This window comes from Sander vitreus, chromosome 20, assembly GCF_031162955.1.
Source record: "Sander vitreus isolate 19-12246 chromosome 20, sanVit1, whole genome shotgun sequence".
Taxonomy (NCBI): domain Eukaryota; kingdom Metazoa; phylum Chordata; class Actinopteri; order Perciformes; family Percidae; genus Sander; species Sander vitreus.
The window spans coordinates 631,635-644,662 of record NC_135874.1 but is presented as its reverse complement, the minus strand read 5'-3'; the positions used below and the strand labels follow the sequence as shown (position 1 = coordinate 644,662).

Here is a 13,028-nt window from a genome sequence, read left to right as displayed (position 1 = left end):
TGTTGATGGTAAAGAACTAAACGTGTTAAATTGGTTACACTTTACTTGAAAGTATCTACATAAGAGTGCCATGAACATGTCACAAACATTATAAACAAGTCATAAACATTTATGACATAACGCTTCTTTTAGTAAGTGTCATTCGGTTTTTGTCATGAAGTTACGGTTAGAGTTAGAGTTCATGTGTCACGACTGTGTCATGACAGTGTCATGTGTTCATGACACTGTCATGACACTCTTATGTAGATACCTTACTTTAGTAGTAAGTACGTGTTACCGTTAAATTAAACCGTGAGGACTTCACTAATAAAAAGAACTTTATACATACAACAAATTGACTGGCAGAGCCACTACATGTTTGTGTTAATACAATTGCGAACAACACCGACTATATTTTAGTTTTAGATGATCTGATGGACCTTTATTCTAGTTTTTTTTTTTTTTTACTTAGCATGTTCAAAAAGGGTAGATGATTTTCCTTCCAAAGGTTGTAGTTCTTTGGAAAGTTATTATCTCGTTGGGCATCAGTGGCTGAACTCGACTATGCTTGATTTACACTTCTTCTTGTTGGAAAAGTCCTAAGTGAGGCGATTTATTATTACTCATGAATTATTTTCCGTATTGGTTGTAGTTGTGGTTAGCAACTTATTGGTGTGACCCTACTTCATGAAACATATCTCCTGTCATTTTGTGTTGATGATGAAATATCTTCGTTTGTTTTTTTTCAATACTAGTAAACTTCACTGACTTAGTTAAGTGTCAATATGGACCTGTTATATATTTGTTTTATGTAAGAAACCCATAGATATGGACTAACTTACTGTTCATATTACTGTTTTGTCTTTTTATGTCTGTTTCAGTATTTTCAATCAATGCAAGGGGTATTAGGTATTTGCTAAAAATAAAGGCTTTATTTTTCTACTGCCAAGGAAAAGGTGCTGATTTTTGTTTTATTCAGGAAAGCCATGCTTGTTAAGAAGTTACTTTATTCTGGAAAAAAAAAAATGGGGAAGTGATGTTTTGTCCTCTTTTGGTACTTATCAATCAGCAGGCGTCACAATTTTAAAAGGAAAGTTTGGAGGTCTAATATTGATACAGCAGAATACAGAAACGTTTGGCTGTTAACTGTTATAACTAATTAACTAACTAACTAACTAATATATATAAATCGGAAAGTTGACGAGGAATTCATGGAGATATGTGATGATGAATTGAGATTTCATGAAATAACTGATTGTATAAGAAATCTTAAAGATAAATCATCACGTAATGATGGTTTAACAGGCGAGTTCTTTATTCATTCAACACAGAGATATCTTTTTTCCTGCCTGAAATGTGTCAAGAATCAATTAACGCTGGTGAACACCGAGCATCTTTAAAAACAAGGTGTAATTATACTTATCCCCAAAAACCAATAAAGATACATTATATTTAGATAACTGGAGACCAATTAGTTTATTAAATAATGATACAAAAGTGTACACAAAATAACTGAAGTACAATCTGGATTCATGCAGGGGAGACATGTCAGTAATAATATAAGATTAGTATTAGATTTAATTGATAATAGTTACCTTATCCCTGATGATAGTTTTATGTTTTATTTATTTCTACAAGGCTTTCAAAAAAAGTCAAACGTGCCTTTATGTTTGAACTTATTTGTTTTTTTGGCAATTTTTTTCTTAAAGCAATGCAGACCCTATATATGGGATGTAACAGCTCAGTGAAGTGACCTCATAGAACCTCATGGAACAAGCATGCCCAATCTCACCCTTCTTTGTTGTTGTTTGTAACACAAGTAATGGCAACACACATTAAGAAGGACACGTTATTGGAAATGTCAGTCTTGGGGAAATTATTAAAATAAGGTAAACTCGCTGATGACACTCACATTATTTTGAAAATAAATATTAGTAAATCTATCTTATTTTCATACAATATATAGAAATTCCTGTAAAGGATTTTGTACATTGGAGTAATTATATGCAAAGATTTTTTTCTTTGATAACATTTTTATTAATTTATAACACAAACATGCATTCATACTGCACATACAAGACGAGACACACAACCCCCCACACCCAACCCACAGGACTTGCATACAGATATTGCATACTGTGCACTTTCTGCTGCATTGACTAAAACAATCAAGGTATTTTGTTTTACACAGTGTGATCTTGCAACCGATGCAGAGAATGTCCAAAAAAGATAACGTTATATCTTTCAGAGTTGACATTTCCGACCACAGACCTGTTTTTTACAGTCTATGCCAGAGACATAATAGTTTCCGACTGGGAACCCAGAAATTCCGACATTCTATGTCAAATTGAACACAACATAGTCCATGCCCCTCGCCTGGCACCATGGCGGTACCTAAAGTCGGAAGAAAGCTGCAGTCCTATTTGATTATGACTGTGTCTTATAAAAGCAAGTGCCTTGGAGTGGAAGGTGGGAAAATATGTGGACAATTTCTTAAAGGCAAAAATCCCACGAATTTGAAAGTACATTTGAGAAGCGCACACAAGCTAGGAGGCTAACCTAGCTTACCTTAACAAGGTAAAAAAAGAACATAAAGCTCCCTTTCCCCGAAACAGAAGCTAACCCCGGTAACATTACGGGCATGGATGTATGGATACAGGGCCAGGCAGCATGACAGAGACAACAGCAGGACAGAGAACACTACAGGAGGGCTTTCACCGGCGACCTGACAGCTGCTGGTTAGTAAATATCCAGGAACACCAAAAGCGGGAGGAAGCGTGGGTTAATATGTGGATTGATACTGGGATGTCTACACAACTGTGTGACTCGATTGACTTCAAAAAGTTTGCCACTTTACTCGAACTAAAGTTCAAAACACCTGTTCATGTAGGTCTTCTTTAGTCTGTTGGCTATTTTTTTCCTGGAACACGTCACTTACACATTCTGTGCTTAACTGCGGCGTCTTGTGTAGACTGTTTACAATCTGTGCTCATCATATGTACTAGTGTTATTGTTGTTGTTGTTGTTGTTGTTATTGTTTTTGTTGTGTTATTATTACACAATACTTGTTCTGACCTTTTTTAATTTTGCCCCTGACAAATAACCCATATTACAATAACACAAAAACTAAACTTAAACTAAGCATTTCCAAAAAATAAAAAAATAAACTAAACTAACAAAGCCGCTTTAAAATCTAAAATGAATTTGAAAAAAAAAAGTCAAAACAAAATATAAATAAAAACTAATGGAAAATGCAAAACTATAATAACCTTGTTGCCAACGTAATGCGAACCTTTTCTCACTGCCATTAGGCTGGACAGCCACACTCGCTGTTACTTTGATAAAGAGTCATCATTCAAAAGCAAAACCAATGGTAAAATTGTTGATGTGCATTCCAGGATTACTGACAGACATGAGGAAACATTTCCAAAATTCAGACACATGTAGACATTCCCAGATCATATGAAGGAAGTATCCTGGATTCCCTGGGAGCAAAAGGTGCAGTTAGGGACTGTCTGGCTTTTATCAGAAATAATTTACAGGGTGTACAATAAGTTCTCCAGGCAAAATTATAATGCATCATTTGATGATTAGGGCTTATTGAGGAAATTAAAAATGTTGAAACCGACTCTAGGCCAATTTATATCAGAATGGAGTAAAGATACATCTTTTATCCATATATTGTCAATTGGCATAGGTTTATATGTTGCCTTTATCAACAGGGAATATACTTTAGAAACCAGACATTGCATACCAATACAAGAATACATACAATGTAATGAATGCAGATGTAGTTTTTTCTCCCAGGGAATACTCAAGGCACCTGAAGCAGAACGCAACCAAAGAATTTCTAATAAGGGAAGAAGTTCCACTCTCTCGATACTTCTGTTCTGGTTGCAGTTCCACCAGTGTTCCATATAGGGGGCGCTCACAGGCCAGTGCAGAATGAATGGGACTCTATGGAGCTATATCCCTCAAAATCCACTTTTCTCAGGATATCATTTTTTTGTCTAGTAATTTGAATGTTGCATTCGAAATGGGAGGCAAAGAAAATACACACTGCTGGGTGTTACATTTTTTTAAAGTGTTTTTTTTTTGTTCTAAAAATCTTTTTAAAATGTCAATGACGTCATACACATATACGGCCAGAGATACTGCTTTACGGCAAGCTCTGAGTCACTTCCTTTGTTCTCTCGAGGTATTGACAACACAGCTGACAGGTTAGACTCTCCCTGTTAATACAACACAGCTGACAGGTTAGACTCTCCCTGTTAATACAACACGGCTGACAGGTTAGACTCTCCCTGTCATTACAACACAGCTGACAGGTTAGACTCTCTCTGTTAATACAACACAGCTGACAGGTTAGACTCTCCCTGTTAATACAACACAGCTGACAGGTTAGACTCTCCCTGTCATTACAACACAGCTGACAGGTTAGACTCTCCCTGTTAATACAACACAGCTGACAGGTTAGACTCTCCCTGTTAATACAACACAGCTGACAGGTTAGGCTCTCCCTGTCATTACACGACAACACAGCTGACAGGTTAGACTCTCCCTGTCATTACACGACAACACAGCTGACAGGTTAGGCTCTCCCTGTCATTACACGACAACACAGCTGACAGGTTAGGCTCTCCCTGTCATTACAACACAGCTGACAGGTTAGACTCTCCCTGTTAATACAACACAGCTGACAGGTTAGACTCTCCCTGTCATACAACACAGCTGACAGGTTAGACTCCCTGTTAATACAACACAGCTGACAGGTTAGACTCTCTCTGTTAATACAACACAGCTGACAGGTTAGACTCTCTCTGTTAATACAACACAGCTGACAGGTTAGGCTCTCCCTGTCATTACACGACAACACAGCTGACAGGTTAGGCTCTCCCTGTCATTACACGACAACACAGCTGACAGGTTAGGCTCTCCCTGTCATTACACGACAACACAGCTGACAGGTTAGGCTCTCCCTGTTAATACAACACAGCTGACAGGTTAGGCTCTCGCTGTCATTACACGACAACACGGCTGACAGGTTAGGCTCTCCCTGTTAATACAACACAGCTGACAGGTTAGACTCTCTCTGTTAATACAACACAGCTGACAGGTTAGACTCTCCCTGTTAATACAACACGGCTGACAGGTTAGACTCTCCCTGTTAATACAACACAGCTGACAGGTTAGACTCTCCCTGTCATTACACGACAACACAGCTGACAGGTTAGGCTCTCGCTGTCATTACAACACGGCTGACAGGTTAGGCTCTCCCTGTCATTACACGACAACACAGCTGACAGGTTAGGCTCTCCCTGTTAATACAACACAGCTGACAGGTTAGGCTCTCCCTGTCATTACACGACAACACAGCTGACAGGTTAGACTCTCCCTGTCAAGACACGACAACACAGCTGACAGGTTAGACTCTCCCTGTTAATAGAACACAGCTGACAGGTTAGACTCTCCCTGTCAAGACACGACAACACAGCTGACAGGTTAGACTCTCCCTGTTAATACAACACAGCTGACAGGTTAGACTCTCTCTGTTAATACAACACAGCTGACAGGTTAGACTCTCCCTGTTAATAGAACACAGCTGACAGGTTAGACTCTCCCTGTCAAGACACGACAACACAGCTGACAGGTTAGACTCTCCCTGTTAATACATGTGCTAGAAAGAGGTTTGCTAATGTTTTAAAGATGACGCCAAAATATTCACTCTGACATTCTGGTTCTGCTTCGGATGCCGTCAAGCGGGATCTCTGATCGTAATCAGTCCTTCACTGACCAATCAGCATTCATTAGCAGAATGCTAGCGTGTTATGGGCAACAACGACTCAACCTGTAAGAAATCGAAAGGACACAAATACTCGTTCATTCAACTTTTGACCTATAATCCATGTTGAACTTGCAAAAACTACAATAAAATCGGAGATTTCTCAATCAGGCGAAAGAGACAAATTTAGCCGTCTAGCTCCATAGAGTCCCATTCATTTAGCACTGGACCGCAATCACCCCCAGTGGAACTCTGGTGGAACTGCAACCAAATTCGGCACAATAGGGCTGAATACACAGGTTTCCTGTTTACAAACATTAAAGGGTGCGTGCGCATACCAGGGGCAGAAAGCCAGATTGGTGAGCTGGTCCGCTACTGCAACAACCTTAAGTATTGAAGCTTTCCTTATTGTTTGTATATAACTGCTGACTCAATAAAACGTGATTTTAGTTGGATCTGTTTGTCGGTCTTTAATTTTGCAGTGTTACTGTGATATATGTATGGCTATAATTATCGTTTTAGGCTAATGTAACAGCCAATGTTAGCAGCAGGGTTAGCTACCCCTGAGTGTACCCCTATGGTTGGTTTATGCCTTAAAATAATGGCCAGGATTTCCAGAAAAAGGTGTGATATGTGTGTCTCCATTTCAAACATCACTGCAGGTTGACAGTTTTTAGCAGCAGAGGTTGATTGTGGGCGAGAGGGCAACAACACTGTCGTGGTTAGCTCGCCGAAACTCTACTGCAGCTGTCTCGGCAACGTTAGCTAATGTCCGCTAGCATACGTACAGGCTAACTATAGTCAGTTAGCTTTGTGTGTAACGTAATAAAAACCCACCCATCTCGTAGGAGTGAAGCTTAAGATTTCATTCAATAAAAGTATGGTACAAAAGGAGCATAACGCCACAGGTCTTATGTTGACAACGTGGATGCAGATATAAGAAACTCCGAAGGCAGTCGTAATATTTACCTAGCAGGCTAGGCTAACACTGTTGTGCCAACGTTAGCAAAACATCAACGTAGCTTTATCTAGCAGTCTAAACTTATCTCGAGTCCGGACCTTTAACTGTCTACGGTCCGGACTCGAGTACTACAGCCCTGACAGGTAGATATCACTTAGCTGAGCAACTGAACAAGCTGCAACTTTTCTGATTGATACAATGGGAGCCTGACTGTTACATATGACCCCAATCTGCCCTTCTTATTGCTTGAAGCCATAACCTCTGCCGTTTTTTGGCAAAAGCATGCTTCCCCCTAGGTATGTTAAACATCAGGCACCCATCACTGGCTCTGTTTTTACAATTAACCACGCAACAACTCCTTGGCATTTTGACTTACGCTATGCTGCTACTACTACTACTAGCTACACGAAAAACGTCTTCTTTCTGCCCCCCGGTTGCGTGCGCAAGCAGTGATGACGTTGCAGAGAAATCCATGTATAGGGAGTGAAAAGGCTTTCCGTAGACGGGCTTTGACGCAACTGCAAGTAGAAGAAAGACGAAGTTGGAAAATGAAACTGCTGCTGAATGTCCTGGAATGTACATAGACTGAAATTGTTTGTAATATCGGAAATAATATGGATCCCTCTGTCAGTTAGGAAATGAGACAGGCCACTCTCCTAGTAGTAAGTCCAAGTTATGAAATAAAGGAAAATGCCGATGAATTTAAATGTGGGTCTTGGAGTGCGTACTCACCGGTGGCAGAAAGAAATTAAAAGGATGGTAATTGACCCAAATTTAAGATTACAGTGCTTGAGAGAAATGTTACAGTGTACTACATCTTGCAGTCTGTGTGGGAAAACAAACTTCTGTAAACTATCAGAATTCAACTAAGAGTGCGCATTTTGTGGAACATTTAATCAAGGAAGTTTGGCTTTCCAAATAAATCTAGATAGCAGTGAATTCAACCTATCCTAATATCCCACTGGTGGTGGGAGAGGTATCATAGAGCTGAAAAAGGTTATCCGAGGAACAACATTAATTTTAATTAACGAAAAGTGTGATTTTTGAGTTTGGAATTTTAGTCTACCTCTCCAGAGCTGATTCAACAGCTCTTTAAATAATTAAAAGATTGTCACGTAACCTAAAGGTGGAATAGTCGGGCGAATGGTGAACTCCGTATAGTGTTCTTCTGTATTTACCCTTTTGACGATACTGACCAGAGACATTTGTGCTCAGCAAGGACGAGAAACATTCTGGATGCCGAAAATGTCGAAAACTAATAAGTTAGCGGCCGGTGGAGATATTAAGCAACATATGCTCCGTAGTGGAGACGCAGCTGAAAAGGGCCAAGATGGCTGCTGCTGTAACCATAGCAGAAAAGCAACAGGCTAATGACATGTCGCCGGTAAAATATTTCCAGCACTAGATAAAATCTCAGCTGAGCTAGAAGGTCTGAAGGAAATTCGCCGCTCCATCGTTTCAATGGAGTCAAAGCTCTCCGGCCTGGTCATGGAGGAGGTTGAGAGTTGCGTCGACAGTTTAGAGGCGACAGAGAGGAAAATAGCACCACAACACAAGTAGATTTGCATAGCACTCCTTTACTGCAGCATGTAAACCACACATGGCATTGAAGCCAGACAACCTTTTTGTGCAGTAAAACAAAAAATCTCACTCTTTTTTTTATTTTTTTATTGTTAAACAAAAAAAGGCATTCGCCCAGAGTAAATGAGGAACTGGACTTAGCTCACCATTCCGTATATGCTCCAAATTTTCTAGGTCCCAACCTGTCTTTAAAACAAATACTGAATATTCCTTCATTCATTCATTTAAGTTACCACCCAAACAACTTTGTAACCACTGGGATGTGGAATGAGTGAGTTCAACAGAGTTCTCCCAAGGTAAGGATTGTGAAGGTGGAGTGGGTGTAAAAATTGAAGGTAAACGTACTCTGCAGAAGTTCAGAGATTAGGTTCATCGTCTCCTTGGGGGAAACCACAGCGCTGGCTCCTGACCCCGACTTCTGAGTCTTCACTCGACTCTTCTTTCCCATGGTGCTGAATGGACAACTGGGCTGAGAAGACACACCGTTATTAGAGTTAGCGGTGTAGTGGAAAATCTAGATCAAAGCTAAGAATAGCAGAATAGAAAAGTAAACACAGCTTTTTACTTTCTTTTATTAAAAAGTGAAACTCATGGGCTTCTGACAGAAATGTGTTTCCGACATTTTTCTTACAGACGAAAATAAAAATAGAATAAGCAGAGCAGTTTTGTTTTAAAAACAGTGCGAGTTTGCGTTATGTTGCACTTAATGCGTTTTGTGTTTTTAAATCTAAAAAAAGTGCGTGTTGTAACTCTGTCTGACGCACCCACCGCTAGCCTAGCTTAGCCCAGATCCTGGAGGTAACTGGCTCCATCTAGCCTACTGCTCCCAATAAGGAATAATTCCCTAATAACACCAACATGTTCCTATTTACATGTTGTGATTTGTATAGTCACAGCATGTACAAATAACAAGGTCACATGACACACAGCAATCTTCTAACTGTATACAAACTGGGAACTATATTCTCAGAAGGCGAAGCACTGCTACTTCTGCTACTTGGGCGGAGTGATTTACACATGAGAAGCCCGGTGGTGAGGAGCAGAGAGTGACAACGGTACTTCTCAGGTGTTGCGCTAATCACTCCGCCCAAGTAGCACTGCTTTGCCTTTCTGAGAATATAGTTCCCAGTTTGTATACAGTTAGAAGATGGCTGTATCTCATGTGACCTTGTTATTTGTACACGCTGTGACTATACAAATAACATGTAAATAGGAAAATGTTGGCGTTATTTTGTCACTTATTGGGAGCAGTAGGCTAGTTGGAGCCGGTTACCTCCAGGATCTGTGCTAAGCTAGGCTAACGGTGGGGGCGTCAGACAGAGTTACAACACGCACGGAGATGAGAAGGGTATGTGTGGACTTATCTAACTCTGGGGGATACGGTGAATAAGACAAAGTCCCAATAAGTCGGCGTGTTCTTTTAAGGCAAACAGTTAACTTTTTGTCAAATAAATTCATGAAAAGCAATTTGCCCCCCTCTGTACCAAAAACGTACAGAACTGAACCTGAATTTTGTGAACAATTCCACACCTTTGGTTTAGTTTAATTTAGGAAGGTTTGTATATTGGCTCAGTTATCATCAGTAATAAAAAATTACATGACTGGAAGGAAATCAATAATAACACAGTGTTGAACATGTGGTTTTCAGGACAACCAGTTTCCTCTACTTTCCTGAAACGTTAAAATCAGTCAGATGTACAAAGTATAAACATTTCTTAAAAATGCATGTAACTGACTGTAGTCACGTAGACACTGAACACAATTTGCTTAAATTGAGATAGCTTTACATTAAAAGTGAGGATATTTCACACACCCCTAGGCTAAGGTTAAAGACACAGTTAGCAATGTGGTTTGTCACGAGGGACATTCTAAAACGCTTAACGTGAAAAAGCTTAACGTGGTTTAATGTACCTAAACAACGACCAATCATCACCAAAATTCTCTCTCATATTGCTCCTCATAACCACTGAAAACTGTCTCAAAAATCTAACCCAAAGTCACCATGGTGAAGTTGGTTTTATATTGGACATTGGATATTTGACACATTAGAAAAATCTATTATGCGGCTTGCTATATTGACCTATTCATGTCAAAATACTTCTGATGAACTCAGCTAACCCCCCTACACATAACACAAAGCTTCTTTTTTCAAAAAAACATCCTTTGATTTTTTTTTTATTATTTTATTTTATCTTTGTAGACCCAATTTGACTCATGCAGAAGATGGTTCCAAGATCTCTGCACTCCAGCAACCGGAATGGTACATGTTCCAGAAGAATTGTTTCAATGTACACTGTGTGAAAAACAATAAATAACGAGAACTGCAAGCAGTTATGACAGGGTCGTGAGTCGCCCCCGACGACCCGGGGAGCGCGCGAAAGTGGGACCCAAAGCGTAACGGTGAGGAGGCAAACGTCAGTAAATAGACATGTTTGAGCTGCAAGGTCTGCAGTACGTTGCAAATATCCCATTAATATTGATTGAGTAGAAGGGCCGAAAATGGTCTACGTTGGCTACAGCGCCCCTTAATGGCCGATCTTCAGAAAATGTGTGGGGGACCCCCAGAGGGTCACGGCATACTGGGATCTAAAGTTTTATGTTGGTAGCATTTATTTTGGTTGAGATATGTCAAAGTTGGTGTTGTTACCTACACACATTTGTTTGTGCGTAATTTGCGCAATTTTTGTCTAATAAAGATTCTATAAAATTAAAGGATGTTTTTTTGAGAAAAGACGCTTTGTGTTATGTGTAGGGGGGTTAGCTGAGTTCATCAGAAGTATTTTGACATGAATAGGTCAAAATGGCAAACCGCATAATAGATTATTCTAATGTGTCAAATATCCAATATCCAATATAAAACCAACTTCACCACGGTGACTTTGGGTTAGATTTTTGAGACAGTTTTCAGTGGTTATGAGGAGCAATATGAGAGAGAATTTTGGTGATAATTGATCGCTGTTTAAGTACATTAAACTACGTTAAGCTTTTTCCTTACAATATCCCTTAATGAAGCAGAAACCCTTAATGTCAGCTAACGTCCATAATATTAGGACTTTGGGTTAGAGTTTTTTGACAGTTTTCAGTGCTTATGAGGAGCAATATGAGAAATTTTGGTGATAATTGATCGCTGTTTAGGTACATTAAACTACGTAAAACTTTTTTCACATTCGGACTTATAAAGCATATGAGAACCGTGGAGAGTCAACCCCCAGCCGCTCCGCTGCACTGCAGCAGGAACCCTTAATGTCAGATAACGTCCTTAAAAATAGGACTTTGGGTTAGATATTTTGACAGTTTTCAGTGGTTATGAGGAGCAATATGAGAGAGAAAGTTGGTGATGATTGATCGTTGTTTAGGTACATTAAACCACGTTAAGCTTTTTCCTTACAATATTGGCTCTAATCAAGCAGAAACGCTTAATGTTAGATAACGTCCATAAAAATAGGACTTTGGGTTAGATGTTTTGACAGTTTTCAGTGGTTATGAGGAGCAATATGAGAGAGAATGTTGGTGACGATTGGTCGTTGTTTAGGTACATTAAACCACGTTAAGCTTTTTCCTTACAATAGGCTCTAATGAAGCAGAAAACGTTAATGTGAGATAACTTCTATAATCGTTGGATTTCGGTTTAGTTTTTTTGACAAGCTTAAGTGTTCATGACAAGATATGGCCATGAGAAATTTGGTGATGATTGATCGTTGTTTAGGTACATTAAACCACGTTAAGCTTTTTCACGTTAAGCGTTTTAGAATGTCCCTGTCACGATTGTGGCAATCTTATGCCAATTTCAGTTCCTGTCTGGCAAGTCTTGCATGTAGCTAACGTTTAATGTGAGCAAACTGACCACTGAACTGAATTGGTTCAAACAGTGAACACATTATACAACTTAAGCAAGGTAACGTTAGCGTCGGGGCTTAATTTCGAACATAGCATAACGTTAGGTGAGGTATTACCAAGGCTGTATCCTCCAACCAAGAGTTAGGGTTGCTAACGTTAACTTACTAGCTAGTTAGCCCCTCGAGTCATTTGTAGCTTTTCCCACTATGCCAGCAGTTAGCTTACTAGCATTTAGGAATCACGCCCATCGTAGCAGAGACGTAATTGGAGCGGAGAGTGGGGCAGGGTGCAGAGCTCATTCATCTAACGTTAACTTACACTGGCTGCACTGACTAAACGTTAACTTACCAGGCTAGCTGTTAGCTGCTAAACTGTCAAGTGATAATGGATCAGCCTGAGTTTTCAAAGGGGATAAATGAACCTGCTGGATTAAAATACAACTGCCTCAATACCAAATGCATGCATTCATACATAATCACACTCAACACGTCAAAAGTCCGAACTTTACTAAATCAAACTGTAAGCATTTTCAGTCATACCTTTTTTAAGTGACAGCAGCAGTTCCTCTGTTCCTGCACTGAACCCAACCTTGACTGAATCGAGCGTGTGATTGGAGTAGTCGTGAAATACGCCCACAAAAACAACACAGGATTCTGGCATTCTAATTGGTTGAAGGGCAGCACCTCGCGGAACATGACAGCGACTGGTTAAAACTGCTGATTTATGTAAATATGACCTCACCATGCCTTACAATTGGACGCATACTTTTAGAAAGATTAAAACGACCATACATGGTAATGTTTAAGCTAGGATGATTGGTTGAAAGACGTGTCAGTCATTAATATTGCTCCGGTGTAGTGCTGTGGTCTTCGTTTGGATGGGGTGTCT

The 13,028-nt window shown here is 39.7% G+C and overlaps 1 protein-coding gene across 1 annotated transcript in view; it reads right to left on the bottom strand.

Moving 5' to 3' along the window:
- The window catches only part of setd3 (SET domain containing 3, actin histidine methyltransferase), a 50,923-nt gene extending 38,195 nt beyond the window's left edge, over positions 1–12,728 (bottom strand). Inside the window, exons 1-2 of the mRNA XM_078276804.1 lie at positions 12,680–12,728; positions 8,649–8,772 (exon numbers count right to left, since the gene is read on the bottom strand). Of these exons, the coding sequence (XP_078132930.1) occupies positions 8,649–8,751 (103 nt within the window). The 5' untranslated portion in view covers positions 8,752–8,772; positions 12,680–12,728. The remainder of the gene's footprint in view (positions 1–8,648; positions 8,773–12,679) is intronic.
- Positions 12,729–13,028: the final 300 nt, after the last annotated feature.